This window comes from Myotis lucifugus, unplaced genomic scaffold, assembly GCF_000147115.1.
Source record: "Myotis lucifugus unplaced genomic scaffold, Myoluc2.0 scaffold_22, whole genome shotgun sequence".
In the NCBI taxonomy this organism is placed as follows: domain Eukaryota; kingdom Metazoa; phylum Chordata; class Mammalia; order Chiroptera; family Vespertilionidae; genus Myotis; species Myotis lucifugus.
Genome location: NW_005871070.1, coordinates 479,920 through 493,643, shown reverse-complemented (window position 1 = coordinate 493,643; position 13,724 = coordinate 479,920). Strand labels below are relative to the sequence as shown.

Below are 13,724 nucleotides of genomic sequence, written 5' to 3'. Positions count from 1 at the left end.
GCCTAGTAATTGGCATCTGTGGGCCAAATTTACTCTGAAAACCATGTGGTCAAGCAAAGCTGTTTTCTAAAGTTAAAGTAATATTTCAAGTTTGTGTACTTCAGAGTAAGCAAAATCTTAGGGATTATTAGTAACTACAAATTCTGTGATTGACCGAGTTCTGGAAAATTGTATTTGTGAAATAAAGTATAGATTACCCATACTATATAGAATGAGATTCTAGTCTATATTGTTGGTTCATACTGTGTAGGTCATTAGAATTCTAATTTTTGGTTGTTTTCTCATCCCAGATTATCACCATGAGGTATATAAGATGTCAGAATTCAACAATGATGTCAATGGGGAGGCCAAAGAGACACAACCCATTTTTTTAGGTAGGTTCTTATGTCAGTTAATTCCTCGGTAAAGCAAGGTGGCCATTTGCAATTAGGGGAGGGGGAAGGGATTGTGCCAGAATGGGAAATGTCTGCCATTGCTTAATGTATGACATTCTTTTCAAGACCTTTTATTTTACAGATTGCCAATATATCCCTTATTAACATTGGTAAAAGTTGTAATTTCAGACATAAATGTTTATTAGTGTCTACACACAGTGCTAATTATCACTCACTTCCAGAGCCAGATGCTGACGGTGCAGTTTTGTCGCTCTGTGCTCACCCCATTTACATTGCATATTCGCTGGCACGCTTCGCTGGCAATAGTTTGTGTAATTGGGGTATTACATCTTTGACATCTGGATAACAGAAATTCAATTTCCAGGAAGCCGCTATTTGTTTGGTTTTGCTCCTGCCTTGGGTGGGATAGAGGATTAATATGCTGTCTTATTATTATGTCCCTTCACCTTTCTGGCCTGGTTGCTAATCCTGCCATGACAAGATTAAATTAAATCTACAGTCAAAAAGCGTAAGGAAAATAAAAGTGTGATTGTCTGCCTAACCCCCTCTTGATAGTGCTAGTTATCATTTCGCAGCTCCTCATTTTCCTGGCTTTGTGTTCTTTTCATGACAACATTTGGGGTCAGAGACTGGCCATGCTTTGCTTTCACTGTCCTCATTCCTAGCGCAGCTCAGGGACAGAGAGCAAAAGCAGCATCTCTGAGACCTTTTGACAAATGCAGCTGCATGATGAATGAGTAGGTAGCCCCAAATGTTGCCACTCTTTCCATGTGCAGTTTTTGGCACCTAGCATGAGCAGTTCCTTACCTGCAGACCAGGAGCCCAAAATTAGGATGTTGCCTCTAGGAGTGAAGGACCCGAGAGTAAATGGTGGCATCTGGCTCTGACCTTGCCCATCCTGGAGGACTGGATGCTGCACAGTAAGGAAGCAGAGAATGGGGGCAGGTGTGGGCAAGAGTAATTAAAAGCAAAGGTCAGAATGGGGGAGAGTTGACAGAGTTTAAGGAAGCAGATTGCTGCTCAGACCCAGGGTGAGTAGTGCTGCAAAGTAAAACAATGTGAAAGCCAGGTGGCTTAGTGGTCTGTCACCAGGATCTCTCTTTTTTGCTTTGAGGAAGAGAAAGGGTGGGTGACAAAGGACGGAGAAATCAAACAGACACTTACTAGAGGTAAAATAGGAGGGACATAGCATTTCTTACACAAGCGATCATTGAAGGCACATGGATCTTTCCGTCAAGAGAGAGAGAATATTACTGAGGCCAGCATTGCTCTCAGCACCTGTTTACTCTTAAGAGAACCAAAAATGAAAAGGTTAATAGTCAAGTGAAATGCTATGACCCAGAGAGAGAATATTCTTGAATTGTACTCTTTCCAGTTTCTTAAACTTAATCAGATGGAATTCTGTATTTTGGTTCCCTCAACTTGATCGGTTAGAATTTTATATCTAGATACCACTCGATTTATCCATTTGAAATGAAGAATTTGCCTATTAGTAAAAAATTTACATTTATCATAAAAATGGAGCAGCATGCCTTTGGTTTAGTATGCTCCAGTGAAGCAGGCTTTCCCCCCTGTCAGCTGTGTACTTGGAAAATAGTAAGGATGCTTTATAGTAGGTTAATTCTGGGTCTGAGAGAGTGGAGGATGAAGAACAAGCAGATACTAGTGCTCAAAATTCAGTAAAATGTACACTCTTGAAGGGGGAGTAATTGCTGCTTTCATTTTTCCTATCTCGTGTCTAGGAAGATAAGAGAACATCAGCGACAGACCAGGGTTGGGATAAGCTTTTCCAATTGGGCAGGAAGGCCTCAGACATCAGGAGACAAAAGACTGAACAGCATGAAAGTGTGCCTGGGTTACTTTTCAATCTTGCATTCATTCTGGGCAAGAATTGATATGGTTCCTAAAGAACATTTTTATTTTATCTTCAGGTCAATTTTTTAAGTGGAAAAGCAAGTGATTACACAAGCATAATTTCTAGGGCAATTGAGAATAGTTATGGATAGCATATAAAATTAAGAATTTTGTCGTTGACCTTGTTATAAAATGGACATTTGTTTTAGTTTGTAATTACTCTTCTGAAAACATAGAGTTAAATCATGTTTGTTTTGTAAGTCACCAGCATCTATCCATAATAGTACTACAGTATAGAGATCGGTGGGAGGTTTATGACATCCAAGGAAGTTTGTTAGCAAAACACCAGAAGAACTGTTTCACCCATAATGCAGCCCTAAAACATGGCCCTCAGGTTTCTGTTCAGCATTTTCTGTGTTCACACGTGTGTCATCCATGATGCTATCTGCACTTAAAAGAGTAAAGGTCATGTCTTGGGGAAAGAGATTGCTCCAGAATTTTGCCGAGGTCCCCACAGGAAATCTATTTCTCTGCAATATTTTTAAGCTGTTGACTATGTAGGGCAGGGGTCCTCAAACTACGGCCCGTGGGCCACCTGCAAGTACAAATATTGTATTTGTTCCCGTTTTGTTTTTTTACTTCAAAATAAGATATGTGCAGTGTGCATAGGAATTTGTTCATAGTTTTTTTTTAAACTATAGTCCGGCCCTCCAACGGTCTGAGGAACAGTGAACTGGCCCCCTGTTTAAAAAGTTTGAGGACCCCTGATGTAGGGTATCCGACATGGGAGGACAACTCAGTAGTGGGAATAGCTGGGCTGTGTCCTTTGGGAATCACACATTTTCGTGTGATAATAGGGCTAGCATAGGTCAGTTACTTTACCCTGAGCGCATTGACTTTGTCAAGCTGGCTGTGGTGGACTATTGTAATTCACTTTAATCAATTCAACAGGTGTTTGTAGGGAAAAACTATGAACTGAGCACTTTTCTGAAATGGAAGTGGGTTTGGGCGTAACAAAATAAATGGATAGGGCGGGGTCCCTGCTCTCAAGGATAAAAATCCAGTTGGAGAGAGAGGACAAATTCAGGACACAGTGAAGGAACAAGATTCAGTAGTCATAACACCTACAGTTGTTTGAGCACTTACTGTTTGCACAGCCTTGAGTTGAGTACTTTATGAGAATGATGTCATTTCCTCTGAGAGCAAATCTGTAAGAGTCATTATCGTCCCGGTTTTGTAGATGAGACTTAGAGATGCTAGGTAGGCACTAGAGGTTTCAAATAGCAAATGCTATCGCTGGGATCCCCTGCAGGTCGCCTGAGCTATAAACACCCCACTGTGCTACCTTCCTGTGCGATTGATAATTAAATGACAGTTGTGAACCATTAAGGCAATGGGTAGGATCCAGTTCAGGTTCTGGTGGAGCGTTACTGAGAGGCTAGACCTTGAACTATGGAAAGACTTGGATGGAGGGGATTTGGACAGGATTGAAGGTGGGAGGGGTGATGTGAGCCAGAGCAGAGGAAAAGGGTCATTATAACCAGACTTGAAGTGTGGGCTGCGCTTCGCAGTTCAGATCGTGCTTTCACATCTGCCGTCTCATGATTTTCACAGTGTTCTTGCAAGGTAGTTAGGGTGGGTGTTATCAGTCCTGCTACCCAGCAGAGGAAGCGAGCTCAGAGTTAAAGTGAGTTGCTCATAAACAGCAGAACCTGGAGCAAACCCAAATCTCCTGTCCAAAGATCTGTTTCCTCTAGCAAGTTGAGCCAGGCAAGTTCAAGGATCATCGAAGAAACCTTAGCTGGTAGCAAGGCACTTTTAGAAAGTATTTTAACGAGGCAGTTAATTAACTTATTATTCAGAACAATAACAGAAACAATAAAATCTCTTTGTTTACATTGAATGTTGGTTTTTTATTATTATAGTATATAAATTTGAACTGTCTATTTTCCAAGTGTTCATTGTCAGTCATTTATTTACTTAACAAATATTTTTTTTGGTTGATCCTCACCCAAGGATATTTTTCCATTGATTTTTAGAGAGAGTGGAAGGGAAGGGGAGAGACAGAGAGAGATAACATCGATGTAAGAAAGAGAGAGAGACATCGATTGATTGCCTCCAAGGCCGGGGATCAATTGAACCTGGAACCCTTCCCTTCAGTCAGTGGAACAACACTCTATCCACTGAACCAAACCAGCGAGGGTGGCCCTGTTCTTTTTAATATTTGGTTCAGCTATACAACTTTTAGAAAATGAAGTACAGGTGTAGTAGCCATGCCAAGTGAGCCGGGTTGAGATCTCTGAACTTTAAAAAAATACTTTTATTGATTTCAGAGAGGAAGGGAGATAGAGAGAGAGAAACATCAGGGATGAGACAGAATCATTGATGGGCCGCCTCCTGAATGTGCCCCCCACTGGGGATTGAGCCCACAACCTGGTCATATGCCCTGACCAGGAATCGAACCATGAATTCCTGGTTCATAGATCGATGCTCAACCACTGAGCCACACCTGGCCAGGCTAGATCTCCGAATTTTTGAGTCTGTTTTCAGTGGCTTTCCTGAGGACAGCTGCCCGCACAAGGGTCCCCAGAGTCTCCTAAAAAATGACACACTTGAAAAATTCCTTCCCACTTTTCCAAGTGAGAGAATTAGGCCCTGATCACAGTGTGAGTCTCCTTCCTGGGAAGTGGGTGGGTCCATGTTTGGGGGGAGGGGCTCTCCCCCTAGAGCCCACTTGCCTGGGTACCTCCCTGTTCTTGTTTGGCCTCAAAGGGCTCAGGAGCTGGGCCTCCTTCCAAGCTCTAATGTTTCCACTGTCTCTGTGGCTGGAGTTCTCAGAGTGGGAAGAAGCCTCAAATAAAATGAAGGTCCAAGCCTTAGCTGGCTTGCTTAGTTGGTTGCAGTGGTCGGCAAACTGCGGCTCGCGAGCCACATGTGGCTCTTTGGCCCCTTGAGTGTGGCTCTTCCACAAAATACCGACTTCTGCGCATGGGCCACAAAGTTTCAATCGCACTGTACATGCACACCCGCACGTGGTGTTTTGTGGAAGAGACACACTCAAGGGGCCAAAGAGCCGCATGTGGCTCGAGAGCCACAGTTTGCCGACCACTGGTTGGTTGGAACATCGTCCTATACACCAAAGGATGCAGGCTCGAGCCGAGGTTGGGGTTACTGGAAGCAACGGATCAATGTTTTTCTCTTCTCTCTCGTGTGTGTGTGTCTCTCTCTCTCTCTCTCTCTCTCTCTCTCTCTCTCTCTCTCGTCAGCAAAAAATATATGCTCTGGAGAGGATTTTAATAAAAAATGGAAGGTCCAATAGAGAGAAAAAGAAAGAACCCCCCCCCACCACGCCCTCAAAAAAGCACATCATTTGGAAATAAGAGTGTTTCTTCTCTGCTTCTCTCTAAAGCTCCATGCTCAGCACCATGGCCTACTATGTCCCCATGTCCCTGACCTCTTTCATGTCAGTTCTCACCTTTTTTGGTGGTGGAGTGAAGGAGACAGAGCAGTAAGAGTGGCTCTTGAGGTTAGGAATGTGGCCAATAATAGTAGGTGTCATTTATGGAGAGCGAGCTGTGTGTCAGGCTCTATGTTACCAACTTCCTGTATGTTGTCCCATTAATTGTCCCAAGAAAGTTATTATCATTTCCCATTTATGGGTGAGGAATTTGAGGAGTTCACACAGTTACTCAGTGACAGAACCAGGATAAAACCAGGGTTTGTCTGTCTCCAGAATCATGCCCTTAACCCCATGAAATGCTTTGTTTAATGCACTCCCCTGTGGAACCCCCAATATGTCAAACAGGTAAAAGAGGATGGGGCTGCTTGAAGCAGGTCGAGGAGACCCAGAGCACCTTGTACGATGTCCCACATTCCTCTGCCTCCCCATCCCTGCGGGCCTCTACAGAACTTGTAGGGTACCCTCATCACAATTTTAAAACCTCTATCTAGATTGTTTCCAAAGTTTCCTGCAGCACTAAAAGTATATCTGGTTGTACTATGGATCCAAAACATGGCTTCAAAATTATTCTAGGGTTAGCATACATTTTCTCCTTTAAAAAAGGATGTAAATCTTAATTTTTATGCCATCTGTTAACTTACTAACTAGTTACCTTGTAAATGAGAAGTCATGATAGCCCTCCATGTTTAGTTTTGCTTTATAAGTTTTTATTTTAGTTGTTTAAAAGGCATTTAGAGCTTCAAGAGTGATTTTTATATGCAATGTTGTTTTAAAGTTTGACTAATCTCATAAAACTGCAGTGCTCTTCATTATAAGACAACCTGAAAGTCCATTGGATGTTCTTCAACACCACAGACAGGCTGGCTTTGGTCCCTTTTCACTTTGCCTATTTTTAAGAATAGGACCTATTGTTTTGGATTACTACCTGAGAATTTAATGAATTCACTCCTGGATGCAGAAGATAAGAAAACATTTAATTCATAACTTATATTAACCAATGTAGTAAAAAAAAAAAAAAAAAGAAGCGCCCCCCCCCCCCCACACACACACACAGTGATTGCAAGCAAGTGAAAGATGAGAGAGCCTCTTGAGGAAACTTCAGCACTGATGGCATCTTTGACCATAAGTGCACAGATGAACCTGTTTCTGTAGTCGCAGATGCAGACTTAGTCATTCTTAGATATTACTTACTGCCCAGAGTTTGGGAGGCATTTGCAGTTAGGCCTGTCTTACTAATCACTTAGTTAATATCACAACTACATCATAAGGTCTGTGTTGTATCTGTTACACAAATGGGTAACTCAGCTCAGAGAGGGAAGTGATTTGCCCAAGGTCTCACAATAATTAGTAGTTCCATCCAGTTCTTCACTCCTCACTATGTCAGAGCTGCCTCCAGTCCTGACCCCTCCCCTTCTAACCACGTGGACTGATCTTAATCATAACCCCCCGTCCTCTCCCCAACAGAATGGGACTTCAGATGTGAAGGGGAACCATAGATAGAAGGAGAAGGGTGGGTATGGGACAGCCCGGGACCCATTTGGGAAGAGAGAAACTGAGGTTTGTTTAACGTCTGTTGTATGCTGGGCACTTCCCATTCTGTATCTTATTTACCCTTTGCCCCAATTCTGAGAAGATACTGTTATGTCCATTTTCAGATGAAATGCCAGTTTGCCTAAGGTCAGATAGCTCGTAGATAGGAGCCTGGATTTGGACTTGGCTTGCTACATTTCTTTGTACTTGGCCATGCAGCCTTTGAGGAAGTGAAGTCCCACTCACCTCCCTCCTTTGCTGCTGGCTATTTCTAACCTTCTAGCCTTATTTCCCTCCTCCTCCTCACTAAAAACATTGGCTTGTGTCCAACTGGTCTCTCATCACTCCTTCCTGAAGCATCTTTCCTGTTCTCACCTTGGTGCCTTTCACCAAGTTTCTCCCATGTCTTACCCCAGTCTGCACTTCATCTATTACAAACCTGTCTCTCCTATCAGTCTTTAAAGTCCAATTCAAACATTACCCAGGAGCCTTTTCAGGTTATAAAGCATAGTAGAGAGAAGTCAGGTTTAAAGTCAGAAAACCTTGGTTGGGATCTCAGGTGAACAGGTAATAACACCTTGGACAAAACTCTTGAAGGTTTTATCTTCTATGATAGTAACATTGGCCCCACCCCCTCATCAGCTTTCCCTACAGCATATAGGAAATCCTAGGTGGTAAGACACTTTTTCAAAGTAGAAAATGCTATATTCTTGTTATTATCCCCTTCTCTTTCTTCTTCTGAATTGGAAGGTATCAAGAAAAAGTTCAAATCTTTGTTACCTAAATGCATGAGTATATTGGACTATGTTGTATAGCATTCTGAAGATTTGTTTTAAAATATACTGCTATGTTGAGACTTTAATGACGTTTAGTGAGCCAAGCTACAATATGCTGTATTTAACTGGAAGAAGCTTTATAGAGATACTCAACTAACATAGAAATTTGGGGTTTCTGATGTTGATTTGTGAGATTCAACTTGAAATCTTTTTGAAAGCTAGCTCCATGTTGAAAAGCAAAATTGAAAAATAGCATATGCTCTGTCGGTTCAGAATTCTGCTATAATATTGAGGTGCTTAACATAATATTGGCCTGTTTATAACTTGATTTTGGCATTGTCTAGTTCTCCCATCCACAGGAGGCAAGCATTTCTTAAATTTCCCATCTTAATTTAAGAAAACAAAGCCATGCATTAACCAAGATAACTTGGCAGAAGTCACGTTTGCGTGGGAACAGTCCCTGCATACAGCTGCACAGAGTGGGGCCTGCTCCCCAAGGCAGTGTCTTGAGGGACAGCTGCCTCCTTCTGTCTCTCATAAAGGCTGGTGTGGCTTAGCCCCACCCCATGATGGATACGTGTGATGTATTGTGATAGTTTTCTTTTCCTCCACCAATCTTGACCAAAGCATTAAAAAATCCCCACGAAGGACAGACTCTAAGGAGATATGTTAACAATTTAGCCTTTCTGGTTCCCATGGGAATATGGATTTTTACTTTTGGAAGAGAATAACATGGCCATCTATAAGATAAAATAAAGATGTGGGAACAGTGTGTTTTGCATCTTAAGGTTAAAAATAGATCTAGGAGTTTACATGGCAAGTCTGTTATTCTTATAAGTCAGCAGATGATTGGAGAGAACATTCCCTGGAAAGGTGTGTAACAGCAGTGGCAGGGGTGGGCTGTGGGTGGGGAGAGGAGCAGACGGAACCTGCAGTGGTTTATCCGGCTGCCTTTATCCTCCTGGTGCACGTGCACGACTCTGAGGGTTGCTCTCCTGCCTGAGCTTCTTGGTGTGGCTTTCAGATTAGGACCCGGAATCGTAGGCATAACCAATAAGACGGTGCTTGTACTGCCACCTGTCTACTTGGAGCTTTCCTGTGACACTTCCCTTCTGCCTGCTGGGCTTCAGCCACACCTAACCTCTTTTCTTGCCTGCAGGGGCCCTACTTCCTCTCTTTAGTCCAGTCACTTTCTCACCCAGTGGCTGCACATGCCACCTCCTCTGTTTGGATACCACACTTGCACCTTCCTCCCTCTCCTTTTCTTGGCCCTCTGTTAATCCCTAAAGACTCCAAGTTGAGGTAATCTCCTCCAGGTAGTCTTCTCTGATTCCCTCTCACCTGCCCTTCCACAGATCCTGAGCATGTCTCTCACACAGTGTATTACATACCTCTGTCACTGGGTTGGAAACTCCAAAGATCATCTCAGTGTCCACACTGCCCAGCACCATGTTGGTCACATAACAAACATCAATAGATGCTCAGTGAATGAGTGAGGAGTCCAACTTTCAATTTAAAATAAAGTGGCCAAGTCATCTATTTTTAAACTTTATTATCCAACTCTTATCTCTAAGCTCCCACCCTGTCTTTCAAGGTGAAAATTTATACATCCTCTTACTAGCTAACTGGACCTCACAAATCAGGAGTAAAATATGTCAACACTGACAAGGGAATGTTTATTTTTCATCACGTATTTTTTCTTTTTCATTTGGTTAATGGCAGACCCTTTCTGCCATGGAGCTCTGAAATAGGATGTACCAATGTGCCCTCGTGTGCCAGCCCCGCTAAGGCCTTGCAGACTCCCTGCACGAAGCGTAGGTGCCTCTGGACTATCGCAGTACTGTGGCCCTGGCATCTGCTCTGCTGGTCTCTGCCTAAGGGTCCTTTATATCCCTCAGGTCTTAGCTTGAATTCCTGTAGGACAAGACCTTGAGTTTACTGTGTTCTTAGTGCACAATACTTGGCACAGAGTAGACTCTGAATAAGTAATTTTGAATAAATTAGTGAGTAGCATTTAAAACATCTTAAAATTGCCCTGGCTGGTATGGCTTAGTTGGTTGACCGTTGTCTCAAGCACCAAAAAGATTTGCCATTGCTATCTGAGTGGAACGGTCTGTTGAGTTGGGACAGTCTTGTGCAGGACTGTCACACATTGCAGAAGGTCTTGATTCCAGCCTCTGAGCATTGGCAGTATACACACACACACACACACACATACACACACATACACACACACATACATACACACACACACAAATGTTTGGGAGCACGCATCTAGTCATTGTGACAATCAAAAATACCCCTACGTATGTGAGCTAGAGCATGGTCCTTAGGAAGCCAAGGTTGTGGGGTCATTTAGCTTTGAATACCAAAAAAAGCGATTGCATTGCCATAGACCTGAGACTCTTCCCTCATGTGTTGTCTCTCAGATGCCCGCATGACTGGGGAACAAAGGAGAGACTGTGATGGATCAGTTGACCCCATCACTATACCCAAAAGAGAGAGATCAAAGGGCACATTCCATTCATGGTCAGGTTATTGTACCTCCTTTCTATACAAGGACAGCTTATTACATGCACATTTGATCATATATTATAAAATCATTAAGAAGTTTGGACAGATTTTATTTCAGTATTCCAGACAATCAGTATCCTTATATATAATCATAAAATTATTTTTTTAGTATTGCCTATTTTTTTCAAACGTGTACAAATATACTGTGCTATTTGAATTCCATGGGTTTTACAATGTTTTTTTTTACTTGGAAATCAAATTTTATATCTGAAAGGTTAATGGAGAAAACTAATTATGCTATCTGGTAACCAAATGTGTGATGAGACATTTGTCTCTGTAATTAACAGCAAGGAACTTTTATAGTTTCATAAAATTGAATGCTACATAGGATATTCTGTGAGCATTTGTTTGGACGAGGTGTCCAAAACAGAGATGTTTATGGATGATATAAAGTTGAACCGAAATGTAATGCAGGTGCCTGTGCATCTCCCAGCATTTCTCATTGTTGAAATGGAAGCCAGAAGATTAATAACTTTAGTTTGTCATGATAAAATAAGTAATGTGTTCTTGGAACAGTGGTACAGCACATAAGTTACTCAGTAATTCCAAGAATTTATTCTGTTCCAGGAATAATATCTTTAACAATTTATTTCTACGGAAGAAGTTGATGCAACATAATAGCCTATGAAGTTGCTTGTGTGGCTAATGGAATTATATCTCAAATACGACTTTATACCTACATATAAAATGTAAAAAACCCCTAAAAAATGCAAGGTCAAGGTACAACATAAAAGTAAGAAGTCAGGAGATGCAAAAGTTAAAGTTCTTCTGTGAACATTAATTCATTCTCATTGCACATATATAATTTTTCAATTACTAGCAAGACTTTAATGGGCACCTTCGTAAGTACTGCATGAAATACGGTTCAGGAAAAGTTGCTACAGGAATGTTAGCTTCAGCATTCTGTAAGTCTGCTGTTCCACTGTTTATTCTGGAAGAGAGAACATGATGCTTGGAGCAACAGCAGATGTGTGGCCCAGACCTGGTGTCTTCCTCTGGTTTATGTTGGTCATTTTAGGCAAGCGACTTAGTCTTCTCCTTTGTCAAATGGGAGAAACAACTTCCTATCTATCCTCTTTGATGAACTGAGAAGACAATGATGAGACATGCTCCTTTGGGAAAGCTTTCATAAGAAGACATGATGAATCTAGGCAGCATGTGGCCTCTGCTTGCCACCACCACACAATTCCATAGAAACGAGAAATTCTTTCAGAGGTGTCACAGGTGTTGGTTTATGTCTTGCGCATCATTGGTTTTTGCACATAGTTTTTTTTTTCTTTAGCTTTCCTCAATTGTGGCTTCCTGTCATATCTGATACTAGAATTAACTTATTCTTGTATTAATTTTGTAGGTATTTATTGAGTAGCCATCAGTGGCAGGCTAGGACGATTTAAAGCCTACTAGGTTGTCACAAAAGAAAATTTAGGATTCAACGGGAACGTGGAATGGGGGGCCTCCCTAGGCCTGGGGATTAATGGATATGACCCTTGAGAACATGGCATTTAAGCTGAGTCTTGAAGGATAAGTCTAGGGTTGGGGTTGAGGATGTGTGTGAATCCAGAAAGTGAGAGCACTTCTGAGACCTTGCTATATGTAAAGCAGAGGGCCCTCTGGCTGTCCAGTCTAGTCACTTTTTAGATTTGGGTTTAATTGTCATGATGTGAGGCCTGGGTACTGGTATTTTAAAGTTGTCCCCATGATCCAAATGTGCAGCCAGACCTGAGAGCCACTAATTTAGGATAAGGCGGGATGTAGCCAGAGCCAAGGCTGCAGAAAGAGGCGAGGGAGTCCTGATGCTGAGGGCCACTGGGTAAGCCGGGTGGGGGGCAGGGCTCCATCCTGAGTTGTTGGCATTCTGCTGAGATAAGTCATGTACTGAGATTTGCATGTTTGAAAGATCACTCTGACTTCAGGGGGAAGCAACACTGAAGGCCTTTGGCTGTAGCCCCATCAAATGATAATGGGAGAGTGGAGAGAAATAGAAGGATTCCAAGTAATTCAGAAACTATAATAAACAGAACTCGGGGATTGTCTGTGAGAGGGAGAGGGGGAGAGAGGTAAGTCCACTGTTTCTGGCTTGGACAGCAGAGTAGGTGCTATTTATTAAGGCTTGTAAATGATGGTCATAAAATAAATTTTGAGCCTTGGCTGGTGTCTCTGTTGGTGGAGCGTTGTCCAGTCCACCAACAGGTTTGATTCCCCGTCAGGGTACATCCTAAGTGGGTTCAATTGCTGGTCAGGATCACATACGGGAGGCAACCAATCGATGTTTCTCTCTTTCTCTCTCTCTAAAATCAATACATATATCCTCGCATGAGAATTTTTTAAAAATACATTTTGAACATAATTTTAAGGTTGCTTTTAAATGTCCAAGTGGGGTGTCCAGTAGGCAATTGGATGTACAGGTCTGGAGCCTCGAAGTGGGGTCCGGACTGGAGTCCACACATAGAGAGATAGTCACTGGAGCCAGGAGAGAGGACCCAGAAAGAGACTGGAGGGCAGAGTCCTGAAAATCTTTGATATTTAAGACAATGCTTTTCACAACAGTTGTTGAACAATGTTTGGATTGATCCCAGTGTTTGCCTAGTAAAATGATGCTGCAGTAAGTATCCTTGTACATATGTCATGGATACTTGTTTGGCTATTTCTATAGGATAAATTCCTCCAAGTGGGATTGCTGAATTTCTCTCCGAAAAAGTTCTCTACCAGCAACGTATGAAAGTGACTATAATCCTACACTTTCACCAAAAATGACTTTATGAGTCTATGGTCTTTGCCAAATTAATAGACAAAGAATTTCATATTACTTAATTTTATTACATTAATAATTAGGGAGGCTAAGAGGTTTAAACTGCTTATTTCTCTTATAAATTACATGTTCATATCCTTTGTCCATTTTTCCATTGTTAGTATTTGTCTTCTTTGAATTATAACACCTCTCTTCTATATTTGGGATTTTAACTCTTTGGCCCTGTTTTTCCTGAACAGTAAGTACTTGAAGTGGTGGCTTCTGACCTAGTCATTTAATGATGAGTTACACATGAAAGGAACATTCGGTAGGGCAACCATGTTATAATTATTATAAAATAAAAGTCAGTTGTCCATGATATAAGAACATTTGGAGGAGGGATAGTA

At 41.9% G+C, this 13,724-nt stretch overlaps 1 protein-coding gene across 1 annotated transcript in view; it reads left to right on the top strand.

The window, feature by feature from the left end:
- The first annotated feature begins 294 nt into the window (after positions 1–294).
- Positions 295–13,724, top strand: part of BEND7 (BEN domain containing 7) — an 84,819-nt gene continuing 71,389 nt past the window's right edge. Inside the window, exon 1 of the mRNA XM_023751492.1 lies at positions 295–374. Within this exon, the coding sequence (XP_023607260.1) occupies positions 314–374 (61 nt within the window). The 5' untranslated portion in view covers positions 295–313. The remainder of the gene's footprint in view (positions 375–13,724) is intronic.